The sequence below is a fragment of the Humulus lupulus genome, chromosome 6 (genome assembly GCF_963169125.1).
Source record: "Humulus lupulus chromosome 6, drHumLupu1.1, whole genome shotgun sequence".
NCBI lineage: Eukaryota > Viridiplantae > Streptophyta > Magnoliopsida > Rosales > Cannabaceae > Humulus > Humulus lupulus.
This window is the reverse complement of record NC_084798.1, coordinates 207,980,224-207,997,780: the sequence shown is the minus strand read 5'-3', so window position 1 is coordinate 207,997,780 and position 17,557 is coordinate 207,980,224. Positions and strand designations below refer to the sequence as shown.

The window sequence follows — 17,557 nt, the reverse complement described above, 5'->3', positions numbered from 1 at the left end:
GAAATAATTGATGATATTAAGAATGCAATAATATCTAGCATAGCACTAATTTGATGTGTACTTATAACGGATGATATTAAAATAATACTATGAAAAGCGTTTTTTTAAAAAAGGCTTTAATTAATAACGAGGGTTGTTATATAGTATATAAGGGCAAATGCTATAAAAATATATATATATTTATATCAATAATTTGCCCACTCTTCTCTCTCTCTTTTTTGGCTGCAGTGATGGCCTGTTATATATGTTGGTTTAGCTTTGTAGCATTTATTTCCGTCATTGACAAGAACATATATATTTTAGATGGTAATAATATTGACAACTAAAGTTGAAAGATACTTTGATATTTATAAAGAAATTAAATGTATATAGGCGATAGAGGACAATAAATTTAACAATATTATATATAAACATTGCACAATTCTTCTAAAGGGCCTTTGCATTAAGCTCTATTGGTGGGACTCTCGGTGTTCTCAACCCGTGAACAGTTTTCAGCGCGATTATTTTTTATGACCGTGTATATTGTAACTATTTAGAGCATCCTGCAAATTTTCAAAAAATTCTAGATAATTTACAGTACCAAAAACTAGGTTCAAATATATTTTCAACGCGCATAAAAAAAAATTAGTCACATGTGCAACAACATGTTTGAACTTAGTTTTCGGTACTGTAAACTATTCGGAATATTTTAAAAATTTATAGGATGTTCTAAATAGTTACAATATATATGGTCATAAAAAATAATCGTGCCGAAAACTGTTCACAAATCGAAAACACTTAGAGTCCCACTAGTAAAACTTAAAATAAAGTCCTATAAAAAAATTCTCCAATAAGTATATATATGGCGTATATATAAGACGAATCAGCCATCAGAAAAATAATTAAAAAGATGAAGAGTGAGACAAAAGATGAGATTACATATATATACTATGATCCAAAAAGTAAATTTCTGAGTAAATTAAATTAATGCGGTTACATAAGGAACGCCATTTCCCTACTGATCATATTCCAATCATTGTCATCTATTTAGATTTGCTAGTAACTTTCCTCATAATAATTGGCGCATTAAAATAATTGGAATTGAAGTTTTTTATACTAGTGGTTTACAGTTATATTAATATCAAAGGTTCTAATACATGTACGTATATATATATATATATATATATAAAGATCTAGAGAGAGAGATTCAAATGAACGTCTTTTATGATAGTATTGTTACTTTGGTTTACTATGTACTGTTAACCAACACGTTGTACTGATTTTCCTAGAATGAGTTAATTCATTAAAAAAGAAAAATTGTATTTTTACCTTATGGGAAGGCACACAGGACATAATTTGTTTTTTATTATAAAAAAATCAGATTAATGATTATTAAATTATCCAGTTGTCCTAGAAGATTTTACAGTCTTAAATTAATGTAATATTTGTCTACGTGCAACTCCAAAACAAAATTATTAACAATGTGTAGTTTTTGGCCTCCCAAACTCACTAATGATTGGCTTAATATTTCTTCCCTCTATAAATTAAGAGGAAACTTTCGACTTGTAAGTACCACACAAGTAAAAAGAAAGAAAACATTATAGTGCTTTTGTTTTTGATATATTGAGCTTAAAGTAAAATGGAAATGAGAGTACTAATAGTTTGTGTAGGCATGCTCATATGCCAGTTCTTAGTCGCATTTGCTCACAAAGGAACCGCAACTTTCTACACACCTCCCTATATCCGTAAGCATATATTATAAATAATATATATAATGCCAATTATTAATAAGTTCTCTTTGATAAGTTTTATTCACATTATTGTTTTATATACATGACCAAGTATATTATAATTATATAAGATTTTTTACAAATTTTTGAAAAATTATGAATAATTTAAAGTGTTGAAATCAGAATTCAAATAATTTTTTTACGCCATTATAATAAACAAAACTGATACACATACAACATGTTATTTGAATCTTAATTTTTACATCTTAAATTATTCAAAATTTCTTAAAAGTTAGTAGGAGTTTTTGTATAACTACAACGCACACCATTATGTAAAAATATTTGGGTTACAACTTATCCATGTGTCAAAAATAAAAAACTTATCTTCTTATTGGTACAAAAAATAAGGTCCCTCCTATAATAGAACTATAATATTAGCCCCATAACACTGCTGACTGCATTTTATAAGCAGTTATGCTGAACCAAAAATATAATTTTTTTTTTGGTGATCTTCCATTCCAAATTTCAAAGTTAATTACATTTTTTCCCTTCTTCTTCATAGGTCGGTAGTTTACTCTACGGAAGGATTTATTAACTAATTGAAAATTAATCTTAATTTTGAGACAAGCTAACATTTCTGTTTTGAGGCCTTTGTTAGAATAACCTTTATATTATTTTATAAAAAAAATGTCTCTCGTCGTTTATATTACTTGGCCTACGTAGAGAGAAGTTTCATCAAAGTGTGGATCAAATAATAAGCTAGCATAGTAAAAATAAAGAAAAATGAGATGATTATTTTTCCTTAATATATATATATATATGTTGAGTATCCGTTAATGTAACGTGTCCAAAATATTGTATGATATGATGACTCAAATTTTCTTGTAAAACTTTTTTCTTTAATTTGTTAAAATTAAATCCATATAATGTGGATTTATGTTTTATTTTTTTTTATCTCTATAACAAGTCTACAACAATGGATTTTGGCCTAGGAAGATAAATGGTATGGCATAATAATTACCTAATAAAGCAAAAAATTATAAAATTTATACTTTCTATGACAATCCCAAATTAAAAAGAAGAGCAGGTACTAAAAATATTGGTATTAATAATTAATTACAGCGTCTGCATGCAACGGAAAGAAAGAGGAAGGAGTTATGATCGCAGCAGCAAGCGAAGCCATATGGGATGACAAGGCTGCATGTGGAAGAAGGTATAGGGTGAGATGCATCGGCGCCACCAACCACGGCGGTAACCCATGCAGAGGTGGCTCCGTCGTCGTCAAAATCGTCGACTTTTGTCCCTCCGGTTGCCAAGGAACCATTGATCTCTCTCAAGAAGCTTTCGCTATGATCGCTGATCCTGACGCTGGCAAAATCAAGATCAAGTTCACTCAGTAAGTAAACTACCTAATATATATATAATAATTTTGGAATTATTTAATAGTATCGTATATATTAATTTTGTTTTATATGTTTCTTATCTGTGAATTTGTAGGGTTTGAAGTTTCCAGATATATCTTATTATGACAAGGGTACGGATCGAGCTTATAATTAGAGATATATAATATAGGAATAATATTAATAATATAATAAATATCCATGAAGTGCTATACATCAATGTATAATTATAGCACAGCACCATATATGTAACACTTTCGAAGTTTCTGAAACAAATAAAGGACCCTTGATTTATTTTCTTTTTTTTTTGTTATTAGTTATTGAAAATGTGAATTTTGAGAAGTTATATGTAAAAAGAAAAATATATGGGTTATTTGAAAGAAAATATAAAAATTGTACACCTTTAAGGGGTTTTTTTTGTTAAAATTTAGAAAGAATTGGCGATTATTTTGAATAAATGAAAAAAATAATTAGGAGCTACTGTCCCTAGGGCCATAAGTTCTTCCCCATCTACTGACTACTGGGATTGTAATTATAAAGGAATATGTTTCTATCTAAAAAAAATATTAAAAGATTTATTTTTTTCTTGTTTGGACTCAAACAAAAAATTAAGAAATCTTTTCTTTGGATAAAATAAAACTTAAATTTAATATATTATTTTATGTAATTTAGAACAATTATAAATATATTACAAAAAATCTTATAGGAAAATACTTTACTCAATCTTTCCTTACTAATTTCTATCACAAAAAAGTTCCAAGCCTTTAACATATCGAGTAAAAATTGTTAAAAATTTCTTACTAATATAAGGTGTAAATCCTAAAATTGGCATATTTTATAGAAATATCATTTTATTTAAAAAATAATTTTTATTTTCATATTATTGTAATTTCGGAATATTACTTTCCCATTTTTGTAATTTTCGGAATATTATTTTCCCATTATTGTGATATTAAGTTTCATATTATTCCTTATTTAGCTTAATTTTGTCACAATATGATTATAAACGGAAAATGTATCTTGTTTATATAAAGCAAATATTCTGTATTTACTCAAAATCGTTTCTGGAATATTTGTTTTTAATTTTTCGTGCAGCTCAAGATAATAAAATTTTGGAAACTGAATCTTTGATGTAATTAATCATTATTTCTATATTGAGAAATTTGATATGACACAGGTATTAGCTGTCCCCACCAAATTCGTATCTGTCGGATCTGAATCTTCTAAAAAAGAAAATTTTTCATCAATCAAGAATATCTTCAAATATTCTTGCTTTTTTTAGAAGATTCCTCTATAAATAGGTCTATAAGACATTGAGAAAAAGTGAACTCGTTGGTGCATAATTTGTCAGTGTAATGTAATATCAGTGAGAGTTCCTTATTTGTATTCAATATCATTGTATTCATGTGATCTTGTAGAAAAATGAGTGTTTGGTTTTATGTGGTGAGTTTATACCACGTTCATGAGTGAATACACATTATAATTTGAACACAACTTTTATAGTCTTCGGGAGGATGCAAGCACTCGCTGGCCATTGAAGGGAGTTCAAGTGGTTGAGTGTTTCAATCCGAATCAGATTAGTGAAGAGAAGTGCAACAAAGTTGCGACAAATCTCAAGAGGGAGTCTTGTTTTGTTTAAGTCAATATTTTGTACTTGTGATTCTTTATTAATTAGTTTTATTCTCTGGGCATGGCCCCAAGGAGTAGTGTTATCCCAAAATTTGAAAATGATGATGTGGCATTAGAAATGACAAGTGGCATGGAATAGTTGGGTGATTTGGCTTAGCAGTAGCCTAATACATCAGTGAAGAGTTTGGACTGCTTGAGAGATGTCATAACCAAGCCAAGTGCACCCGAGGAGAGTACTTGGGCTAGGGTATACCCGGTCGGACCTTGGTCCGAGGAGAAGCCCCAAGAGGTCCGGTCGGACCTTAGTCCGAGGAAAGCCCTAAGAGATGGGGTCGGACCCTTGTCCGAGGAGAGCCCCAAGAGGTCTGGTCGGACCTTGGTCCGAGGAAAGCCAAGGAGAGTGTGGTCGGACCTTAGTCCGAGGAGAGCCTAGAGGTGTGTTCGGACCTTAGTCCGAGGAGACCTAAGGAGGGTGTGTTCAGACCTTGATCCGAGGAGGACCCAAGGAGGGTGTGTTCGGACCTTAGTCCAAGGAGACCCAAGGAGGGTGTGCTCGGACCTTGGTCCGAGGAGGACCTAAGGAGGATGTGTTCGGACCTTGGTCCGAGGAGACCCTAGGAGGGTGTGTTCGGACCTTGGTCCGAGGAGAGCCTAGAGGTGTGGTCCATATGCATGTGTCCAGCATGCATATGTCCGACCAGCACTTGTGTGTGTCCAGCATGCAGGTTTTCGACCAGAAGATGATATTCATCAATCAAATGGACCAGACTACGTCAAATTCCCAGAAACGACTTCAACAAGAATCGGTCTGGGCATCGCGGGAATCTTTCACTCCTCACTCAAATTGATGATTCTGTTGTATTTTGAATATTTTGTGTAATTTAAATATAATATGAGTAATGAAATATCCCGATCCTAGTGGGATATCAGTTTCTGATCCCAAGCCTATAAATAGAGGGTTAATGGGATCAGAAAAGGACTTTTGGCAATTTGAAATTTGGTCTGAGTTTCTAGAGAGAGAAAGTGCATTTTCCTTGAGAGAGAACCCTTTTTGTATTCCTGAAAATTTACACTGAAGAAACTCAGTTGACACTGGTTCATCTGATCTTGAGTGTAGATAAAGTAATAAAATCTCTAAGTGGATTAGGCTATTACCGACTGATCGGGGCTGAACCACTATAAAAATCTTGTGTGTTATTTACTTTTCTTGATTAAACTGTCTGTGTCGTTTAAATTCTCTTGAAGGTTTATCGTTTTTGACGTTCTCACATCGTTGGCTAAAAACACAGTCAACATTTTGGTGCTTTCATTGAGAGCCTGAAGAGAAGAATAGACAGTCCCTGAAGCAATATGGCGCCTAAGAACACCACTGCAACCTCCAAGAAGACGGGTTCCTTTAAGGAGCATGCTAGATCAGAAGGTCCCAGCGTTCAAGATCGTGAAACTGAGCCTAGAGTCGTGCTCGAGGACGTAGCTCCAGAAGTTGAAGAGCTCCAGGAAGCCATGAGCGCATTCCAGGAGGAGATGGCTCAGTTCAATGCCAGGCAGGAGGCCTTCACTGAGGAAATGGCTAGGTAGAATGCCGCATTCGAGCAGCAGAAACGGGAGATGGCCGCTAGGAGTGAGGAGATCCGTCGACAGCAGGAGGAGGCGACATCGCGAAGCTGCACTCGCTCTGGAGGCAGCTACACAACTGACCCGAGCCAATGCCCAGGCGGCACCTGGAGTGGCAGCCACCCTAGAGGCAAGGACCACAGAAGCTGGTCGTAAGAAAACTGATAGACCAGGCAGGGGTGGTAATAACCCACCTGGTCATGAGGAGGATGGAGTCCGATCGCGCACTGCCTCAACTTAAAGGGGGAACTCCAAAACCCCCTCAAGGAGCCACCGATCAGAGACTTCCAGGTCAGGGAGTCACAAGTCAGGCAGCAAGAAAACACCTTCTGAGCAGGAGCACAATAAAGCTCCTTGTGGCAATGAGACTTCCCACTTCAAAGATGGGCATGGACGTGATGAAGCTGATAGTCATCACACTAACCATTCGAAGGAGAAGAATAATAATAACCATCGAGGAGGAGAGGACTTACCAGCTCAGACAGGAAGGCTACCACGACTTCCTAACCAGCGCAAAGGCAAAGAGCACGTTCCACCCAGCAAACCTTCCGAGAAGACTCGGAGTACGGTTTTCGACCGGTTGGGAAAGCACACTGCTCAGAAGGACCTGAGGGACGTCATTGACGATAGAAGGAGGACCGTCCCGGTCGAAGGGCAAGAGCCAGTCCGTCCTACCAGTCGAGTAGAAATACTCGATGATGGTTTACCGGATAGGAACACTCGACCAGGCGGTCCCGAAAGTGACTCCCCAGCAGTGGCCCCAGGCATCCAAGCCCAGCTTGATGCTTTGACAGCAGCTGTCCAGAGTCTGTCAAAACGACCAATGATTGATCCAGTGGACCACAGGAGTGGCAGCCCTTTTTGTGCTCGGAGTAGAGCAGCTCAACCACCAGCAAAATACAAAGCACTGGTACTGCCAGTTTATACAGAAAAGGCAGACCAGATTAGACATGTTGGGAAGTTCGAAGATTAGATGGAGCTGCTCGGGATGAGTGATGACTATCGCTGTAGAGTCTTCCCCACCACATTATCCGACACTGCCCAAGAGTGGTATTGGAAGTTCAAGTCAAACTCCATCACTTCTTGGGAGAGCTTTAGAAAGGAGTTTTGCAGGCAGTTTAGTGCTGCTCGAACCCCTCCTGTTTATGCCAATCACTTGGAAGATATAAAGCAAGGGAAAGATGAGTCTCTCAAGAACTACATACAAAGGTTCATGAGAGAAGCTAACCGAGCTAATGCAGTCAGAGATGAGGGGAAGATGGTGGCAATTTCTTCTGGCATCATCTACTGAAGTCCTTTGTGGGACAGCATCCATCGTCATCCAATTTCAACTTTACAACAGTTTTTAGATCGGGCGGACAAATACATGAAGTTGGATGATGCTATTGAGAAGGGAGAGAATGGGTTGAACAAACCGAGTGGATCGGGTGATACCCCCAAAGTGTTGACCCAAACTCTTAAGTCTCCTTGGTTTTGATGATTAACAAATATTTGATTATTATTTGTTACTAATGATTTGTTGATTTTGTAGCAAAAACCAAAGTGAATTAGCATTTCAAAGTCAAACTTATGACCAAGGGAAAAATGGTCATTTTACCAAATTTTCCGGAAATGACCCGAAATGGATTTCAAGACTCAAGAAACTCAAGATAAAGGTTTAATTTCATTTCTTAGTCTTGTAAAGTGATTGCAAGTTTACTTTAAGTCATAAGTATAAAATTTGGCTCATTCACGTACTAAAAATGGTGATTTTTCAAAATGAAAACTAAACATCCTAAATTCACGTTTAAGAAAATACATCCCGATACGGTCGTAACGCAATTGGAATTTTTGAAATCAGATAAACGAGCTAAAAGTTATAAAGAATTGAAAAACGGGAAAATAGACATTTTCGAACTTTTGCTCTCTGTTTGCCATCCGGAATTCCGGTTGCTCCCAGACCGGAATTCCGGTTCCCCATTCGGACTTCCGGTTTGCGGCAGGCAGCATTAAAAATTAACCCCTAACGGCTATAAACGACTAGTTTTTTCCCAAACTCTATATAAACTCGTTTTTCACTCAAAATTGGTGGTTGGCTGAGCATTTATTACATTTATCAATCCTAATCCATTGATTTCAAAGAGCTCTCAAAGTTTATATCATCCAAACACATATTCACACACTTGAGCCAAGATTTGTATTTATTTCTTCTAAGTGTGCTTGCTAATCACTCTAGGTTTCTCATTGTATTATCATACTTCTAGAGTGATTTTTGCTTGTAATATCAAACAAATTCCCATATTGTGATTGAGGTGAGGTTGGCACCGGTTTTGTAAAAAACCCGGTTAGAGTGAGATTGGCACTTCAACAATCCGAAAAAGAGGTTGATAGTCCTTGGTGGTGGAAAACTATTGTAAGAGGTTTGGAAATATCTTGGTGAAAAATTCCCGGTTGTAAGGGTTATTCAAGCCCATTAACTTGGCTCGATAGTGGAACTCAAAGCTAGGACCATAGCTTTGAAGACCAAGGACGTAGGTGGCTTAGTTCTACCGAACCTTGTAAAATTCGAGAGTTTGCAATTTCTTAACCTTAAACTCTTTACATTACAAGTTTGTTTATTTGCTATATCTATTTGATTGCCATATTATTTGCTTTTACTTGATAAATTTAATTTATTGCATAATTTGGCATATAAAGTTTTAAATTTCCGAAATTAGTTTTAATTTCCAATTCACCCCACCTCTTTGAAACATATCTTGGGTTAACACAAAGATGGCAGAAATGATCAAGGTGGTGGTAAGAAACATGGGAATAACGGGTCTGACCGCCGCAATGAGAAAAAGGCTAAGTTGGGATCAAACGACAAGCCAACGAAGTATGAACCTCGATTCACCAACTACACCACTCTTTTGGCGAGCCGGGAGAACAATCTATTTGGCTAGTCATCAAGAGGTCCCTTACCGGAAACCCCCACCAATCAAGAAGGAGATGAGTAAGAGAGATATGAACAAATTCTGTCGCTTCCACGAAGACTATGGTCATGACATAAATGAGTGTAATCATCTCAAAGATGGGATAGAGTTTCTCCTCCGGTCGGGGAAGCTAAAAAAGTACCGAGCAGAGAAGACCCAAGGAGAGGGAAGCAACAACAATCCCGGGTTCAAGCTGCAGCGGTCCCCACCTTTGCAACCCGAACTTGTGGACTTCACGCTAGATACTATATGTGGAGGACCACATCTTGCTGGAGACAGCAACAAGGCAAGGGAGAGGTATGCTCGCACCCTTCGTCATGAGTTGGGTGCGGCATCCACCTCCGAAGTTATGACGGTGGAGGAACGAACACCAAAGAACCCAAGATATGAAAGTGAGTCCCTCACTTTCACTGAAGAAGATGCTAAACACGTGAGGTATCCTCACAATGACCCTCTTGTTATGACAGTCCAAATTGCAAATATGAAGGTGAAGAGATGTCTGGTCGATACAGGGAGCTCTGTAAACATTATTTATAAGTCCTCCTTCGAGAAAATGAAACTATCTATCAATGACTTGAAGCCATGCTCTCAAGTCATTTGTGGGTTTACTGGAGAAGGATTGTCACCAGCTGGGACAATCAAGCTGCCAGTCACGACGGGGGAAGCCCCCAAGCATGAAACCGTAATGACTGAGTTTTTGATTGATGACTGCCCGTCCGCCTACAATGTGGTTATTGGTCGACCACTACTCACCAACTTGCATGCGGTAGTTTCAATCTGGCACCTTTCCATGAAGTTCCCGACCAGTGCTGGCATAGGCTGTGTCCAAGGAGACCAAAGGGAGGCTAGGGAGTGCTATAATGCCTCGGTAGCTAAGGCGAAGAAAGGCGCCAAGGAGAACAACATGATTGTATGTGTTGAGAGAGAGGAGGTGGATGAGATGGATGTAGACCAGAGTCTTACAGTTGTAACCGATGAAGAGATGTTAGAGGAGTTTGGCCAGGAGAGCACTCTTGGTTTAAAAGAGCAGAAGACCCCATCCGGTGATGAAGTCATCAAATAGGGTGTTGCCCAAGGTGAGGGAAGGGACTTTGATCCTCGCTTTGGGGATTATGAAAGTGATGTGGGACCGTCCGAGGAGTTAGAGGAGGTCCTTATAGATGAGAATGACCCGACGAGAGGGGTCAAAATTGGGAAAAAGTTGAAAGCAGAGGTGAGAGCACAGCTAATTGAATTCTTGCGAAGAAATCAAGATGTCTTCGCCTTGTCTCACAAGGATATGGTGGGTATCTCACCAACTGTGATCAGCCACGTGCTCAACATGGATGAAAGCTATCTAGCAGTGCAGCAGAAGAGGAGATTGCTTGACAAGGATCGAGCAAAGGCACTTAAGGAGGAGGTAGAGCGGTTGAAGGAGAATGGGTTTATCAGAGAGGCATACTACCCTGCTTGGGTTTCAAACCTAGTGTTGGCGCCCAAACCCAATGGAAAGTGGAGGACTTGTGTAGATTTTACTGATCTGAACAAAGCATGCCCAAAGGATTGCTTTCCTTTACCAAGAATAGACCAGTTGGTAGATGCAACCTCTGGTCATGAGACCTTGTCCTTCATGGATGCATATTCAGGGTACAACCAGATCAGCATGCATCCTCCTGATGAAGAGCATACCAGCTTTCGAACAGATATAGGGCTATACTACTGTAGGGTCATGCCCTTCGGATTGAAGAATGCAGGAGCTACCTATCAGCGCTTGGTGAATGGTATGTTTCGTGACTTAATCGGCAAGAGCATGGAGGTGTATGTAGACGATATGCTGGTGAAGTCAAAGGAAGCTGAAGGGCACATGCGAGACTTAGAGGAGTGCTTCACAATACTGAGAAAGTACAACATGAAGTTAAACCCCCTCAAGTGCTCATTTGGAGTGGGTTTTGGAAAATTTCTTGTGTTTATTGTGAACTCCCGAGGAATAGAGGCAAACCCAGAGAAGATCAAGGCCCTCGTTGAAATGAAGTCTCCAGCTAGAATAAAGGATGTGCAAAGCTTGACTGGGCGGATTGCAGCTCTAAGCAGGTTCGTTTTGAAATCAACGGACAAGTGCGTCCCGTTTTTTAACCTACTTAGAGGAGGCAAGAAGTTTGAGTGGACTACAGAATGTGAACAAGCTTTCCAGGCCATAAAGGAGCATTTGGCCCAACCTCCTGTTCTTTCTAAGCCAGTTGATGGAGAAGACCTATTTCTGTACCTAGTAGTCACGGAGCATGTTGTTAGTGCTGCCTTAGTACGCGAGGAGGATAGAGTGCAGCACCCGGTGTATTATGTTAGCAAGCGATTGATAGGAGCAGAGTCCTGGTATCCCGTGATCGAGAAGTTGGCTTACTGCTTGGTACTTGCATCACGAAAATTGCGGCCATACTTCCAAGCACACCCCATTAAGGTCCTTACTGACCAGCCTCTACGCCAAGTCTTACAGAAGCCGGAGTCGTCCGGCCGGCTACTTAAATGGGCGGTTGAGCTAGGCCAATTTGAAATCAAGTACCAGCTGAGAACTGCTATTAAAGGTCAAGCTTTGGCAGATTTCATCGCTGAATGTACCGGAATCGCTGATGTTCCCGACCAGCAAGAGAGTGTTACTGGGCAGAAATAAGAAATTCCTACTTGGCAACTTTTTGTTGATGGGTCGTCGAATGAGCATCATTCAGAAGCTGGAATTATATTGGTCACACCAGAGAAGCACCGAATTCATTGTGCACTGAGATTCAGATTTAATGCTTCTAACAATGAGGCGGAGTATGAGGCCCTCCTAGCAGGCTTGCGACTGGCTAGAGATGTACGTGCCCGGTCGGTGGAAGTAAATAGCGATTCCCAATTGGTGGTCTACCAAGTATTGGGGGAATACCAGGCAAGGGGCCTACGCATGGTGGCATACTTAAACAAGACCAAAGATCTGTTGGCACAGTTCGAGGAGTATACCATCAAGCTAGTACCGCGGGAGCAGAACTCTAATGCAGATGCTCTAGCAAAGCTTGCTAGTGCAAAAGATGCCGAAACTCTGAATATAGTACCGGTAGAATACTTGGCGGAGCTGAGCATTGATAAATAAGAGGCCATGCCAATCATGATAGTCGACACCTGGATGACTCCCATCATTGCTTATCTTGAGCAAGGGACCCTCCCAGATGATCGTAATAAAGCAAGGAAGGTTATGAGGCAAGCTGCTAGGTACACCATGATGGATGGAGTGTTGTATAGAAGAGGGTATTCTCTAACTCTACTCAGATGCATAACCCCCGACCAGTCAAAGAATTTATTAGCTGAAGTGCATGAAGGGTTCTGTGGAGATCATGCTGGGGGGCAGAGATCTTGCGGCAATGATTTTTCTGGCCTACCATGAACGAGGACTCTATGGAGTATGTGAAGATGTTTGACAAATTCCAAAGATTTTCTAAAGTGCCCAGAGCACCCCTAAATGTCCTGAAGCAAATGCAAAGTCCATGGTCTTTTGCAATGTGGGGGATTGATCTGATCGGGAAATTTCCCAAAGGGAAAGGAGGAGTGCAGTTTGCAGTAGTTGCGGTAGATTATTTCACTAAGTGGACTGAGGCCGAACCATTAGCCACGATCACATTGAAGAAAGTGTTGGACTTTGTGGTTAAGAACATAATATGTCTCTATGGTCTGCCTAAGAAGATAGTGTCTGACAATGGCACCCAATTTGACAGTGACGTATTTACCAATTTTTGCGCTTGGCATGGCATCACAAAAAATTTCTCCTCGGTAGCCCATCGCCAAGCCAATTGGCAGGTTGAAGCGGTAAACAAGACACTGAAGGACACTCTGAAAAAGCTTCTGGAGTGAGCTAAGGGTGCTTGGGCAGAAGAATTACCAGAAGTCCTTTGGTCATATAGAACTACTACTCGGACGGCAACTGGACATACCCCATTTTCTTTGGCATACGGGTATGAGGCCATGTTACCTGTGGAGATAGACCCACCATCTCATAGAAGGACCATGTACAACCAAGAGGAGAATCATCAGTTGTTAGCAGAATCCTTGGACTTCCTTGAGGAGAGTAGAGAGGAGGCAAACCTGCGAGTTTCTGCTCATTAGCAAAAAGTGGCGCGCTACTTCAATTCCAAAGTGCGAGATCGAAAGTTCCTGGTCGGAGATTTGGTCCTCAGGAAGGTGTTTGTAAGAGACCCAGCGGCTGGTGTGCTAGGACCAAACTGGGAAGGACCATATCAAATTGAGCAAGTCTTGCTACCCGGCACCTACAAGCTTGCTCAGTTAAATGGAGAGCTGATCAGGAACTACTGGAATGGCGAGCACTTGAGGAAATATTATCAATAAATACTGCGTGCAGAGTAGTAGCTTTGTATCAAGTGCTTAACTTGTTATTTAAATTTTTTGTTTGTGAACTGGTTATTTGCTACCCAGTCACATTATTTTGAACAATGTTATTTTGTTTGAAACTCATTGTTAGACATGTTTTGTCATTTATTATTACGAGTAATAAAAGAGATCACGCGCAGCGTGGTCGAATCTTACTACAAATTTTGTATATGTGTTGATTATTCTTGCTTGGCAGTGTTCAACTGTCAATATGATTTAAACAAAACAGGTCTCCTAAAACTAAGTATACAAATATACTGGACAGTGTTCAACTGGTCGGTATCATGAGATGAATGACCAACGTTTAAATAATTGCATGTTTTTGTAGTGGTCAACTGCTAAAATATGTTTGTATATTTTATGTGTTTCACGAGTAGTAACTGCTCGGACAAATTCGGTCAAGTAGCAAGTGATCAAGGATTTTTCAACCCTCAATCACTTGGGGGGCACATAGGGTATACTGGTTTGCACTTCAACACAGGCAATAAGAGCACGAGCAAAGATATCTGTTTTTGGGCTGACTTGTAAATTTGGAAGTCTAAAAAGGCCATTAAGCTAACTTGTTTGACAAAGCTTAAGTAACTTAGAATTTTTTAAAATTTTAAGTTAGAAACAGATATTTGTGTGATAATAAAAAGTTATGCTCATAAAATGTTAGAGCAATAAGAGCATGAGGAAGTATATTTAGTATGGACTTATGAAATGTCTAGAATTTCTAAGTTAGAAAACTAAATACTCATGTGAAATTGAAGGCATATAGGAACTTTACTATTCACAATAAAGACTTAAAAGTTTAAAGATAGTCAAAAAAGAAAAGTAAAGTGCAAGTGTCAAACTGCTCAATCACACGAGCAAAAGTATATAAAACAAACACAAATTATGATAAAAACTAGTAGGACTAAGACTGGTCATGCAGGAACTCTCTGGTAGGATGAGGGGTCACTGGCGTGCTGCTCTGGTAGGTTGATTGTAACGCCCCAAACTTCAGGGACTGTTACGGTCTGCCTTGTAAACAGTGCTAAACTCGCTAACCGAGTCATTTGACCAAAATCGTGAACTAAGTATGATTAGCGGATTAGGGATTAAAAACTTTGGTTAAGATGTAACGTCTCACTAGAACGTTTAATATATACATTGGGATCCCGAAAATATAATTTCAGAGTTTATTACAGAAAATATTTACAACAAGCCGTTCTAAGCGGCAAAACAGGGTTTAACCCTAGTTCCACTTTAAACCTCGGCCGTGGCGGACGAGCAGCTGCATATGTACATGTCATCACCTAAGATCTCCAACTCAAGGATGGTCCAGCTTCCTCTTGCCTTTACCTGCACCACGTAGCACCCGTGAGCCAAAGCCCAGCAAGAAAATACAATAAAGCATGATATGATATCAACAATGATCATAATAACCATTCAGGACTATCAGTCCAAGCAAATAGGTGACAATAGCCAAAAGTCACAATAATGAGAATCGCTCCTTCTAGCCGTGTGACGATAGGGTCACCAGGGCTTAACTGATAAGTGGTCCTTTCATAAGTTTGATTAGGACAGGTGCATGGTGAATGGTCACCAACATAACCTTCCTCCCGACTCTAGAGTCGTGCCATGGACAGCGTCCCTTGGCCGTGTGACAAACAGTCACCAGGGTCATATACCTTGGCCATAAACATCTGGTCATAGACCAGGCAAGCGCTTATAGTTCTCATTGACCTTCCGGTCGGTCCAGCATTAATACCCCATATGAGTCATTCACGCCAACCTCAATTAGATCTAATCTTTACTTGGCCCGGCGTTCACAACGCACTGCCATCTCTGACCCTTGGGTCGGTAAAACACGACCAGTGCTCAGCCCGTGGTAAACTTAACTAATAAGTCACAGCTTCACAGACGGATCTGACACCATTGTCGATTCTGACTAATAAGTCAGCGCCATACACAGGTAAGCCATGCCACCAAACATATATCACATGTCCAATATCCATAAACAAGGTATTCAGCATGCTTACTTAACATATATTAGTACAATTAGGACTATGCATTAACACAGAGGCTCAAGCTCTGAACGATATCACACCCAGTATACAAAGCATGTCCTAATCACATGTTTCCTATGCATCATATGCAATACATCCAACAATCCATCATGCACCAATAACAGCCATGCATGTCACGTTTAATAGTCAACCAACATGCATCAAGAATAGCCATGCATGCCATACATAATAATCAACCGACATGCATCAATAATAACCACGCATTTCATACTCAGTAATCAACCAACATGCATCATAATAGCCATGCATGTCACGTTTACACATGGTGCAGTTTTCTTACCTCAAAGTCGAGCTAGAACGATTAAAAGAACGACCCTTGAGAACGATCAACTTTTAGTCCTTTAGCGGTCACCTAGTCATAACCAAATATAAGGTACCATCAATAAAAATGATCAACATAAGTTCCCAAATCAATATCCAGCCTCCAGGACATCAATCCCCACTTAACTGGGTACTAGGTACAACCCCGAGGCCTATGGCTTGAATCCCCAAGCTTAAAAACATGTTTTTGGTAAAAATGGCCTTAAGGGCCGCGGCCCTCCCCTGCTGCGTCATGGCGCGCCTTCAAACAGAAAGGCTCCCCCCTGCCAGACGCCAAGGGTCGCGGCGCACCACAGCTGCGCCGCGGCGCTCAGCCCAGACCAGGCAAAAACCAGCACGCGAACTCAGAATTTGCCCCCTGTGTTTTCCCTTAGAACCAGCCCCTCAAATTAGCCCAAAACATCTTCCAAAAACTCATTCAAACCCCTAGACATCACCCATAGCCTCCCCTCATCAAAACCCAATCTTATCACCCATAAAAACCCCTTTAAATCCAAACTTCCAACAAGAAATCAAAGCTGAAAAACCAAAGAAGAAAACAGAGTATCACCTGAGTTCAAAGGCTAAAACTCACCTCAAACACAGCTTTGAATCCCCTTTGATGGTTGTTACAGGTTCCCTAGCTGCCACCTTTAATCCCCTAGCTCAACACCTCCATTTGAGCTCTCAAAATTCAAAGAAAGGTGAGGGAGGAAGCTTGTACGGGATGGAAGGGAGAAAGAGAGGATAAGCTCTGTTTTTGATTCTGCCTTCTACAGCCTACTAAACCTCATGTATATCCAAGCCAAATGACCTAAATGCCCCTAGGTCATTTAAAGGCTTCTAAGCACTCCCAAGGGTAAAATCGTCCTTTACAACCTATACCGTTAATCATAATTAACGCTCTCCAATTCCCGCTAGTCTCAATATTCCCAAACATCAATAAATCATATCTCATTACCCTTTAATTCCCGGTAATGCTCTAACCATTGATATCACCCCGAGCCCCGAACTTAAACCCGTTATGACTAGACTGAACACTTACACCCCATGATCGTCTCATGTCAAATAGCTCGAACCAATCCACCTTATAATGTGGCTATATTAATTAATCACAACCATGCACCCAAAATATACAATTACGCCCACAGTGGCCAAATTACCAAATTACCCTCACAATAATAAATTCTCCCATATGCATGCATTCACCGTCATATAATCATATAATTCACGTAAATATGCATATAATCATTAAATATTATAATAAATCAATTATGGCCCTCCCGGCCTCCTAATCAAGGTCCTAAACCTTATTGGGAAATTTGGGGCATTACAGTGATCAACCCCCTCCTCGGCATCAGCTCCTCCTCTCGCTCGTAATGATAGTGTAGAGGAGGCAGGTGCAGGACCGGTGGGATTAGCAGCTTCCTCAGCAGCCCTAGCCTCACATCTGGCGAGCTCCTCTGCCTGGAACTCATCGGTCAGAAAGTCGAGCTTGAGCAGTTTATTTA

The 17,557-nt window shown here is 39.9% G+C and overlaps 1 protein-coding gene across 1 annotated transcript; it reads left to right on the top strand.

The window, feature by feature from the left end:
* Window positions 1–1,618: 1,618 nt before the first annotated feature.
* LOC133784432 (EG45-like domain containing protein) lies at window positions 1,619–3,109 on the top strand. Its single transcript, XM_062223781.1, has 2 exons — window positions 1,619–1,724; window positions 2,832–3,109. The coding sequence occupies exons 1-2, from the start codon at window positions 1,619–1,621 to the stop codon at window positions 3,107–3,109; spliced, it is 384 nt and encodes a 127-aa protein (XP_062079765.1).
* Window positions 3,110–17,557: the final 14,448 nt, after the last annotated feature.

Coding starts and splice junctions, on each gene's coding strand:
- LOC133784432 (XM_062223781.1), top strand. CDS start 1,619: ATGGAAATGAGAGTACTAATAGTTTGTGTAGGCATGCTCATATGCCAG. Junction 1,725..2,831: donor CTACACACCTCCCTATATCC/GTAAGCATATAT, acceptor AATTAATTACAG/CGTCTGCATGCAACGGAAAG.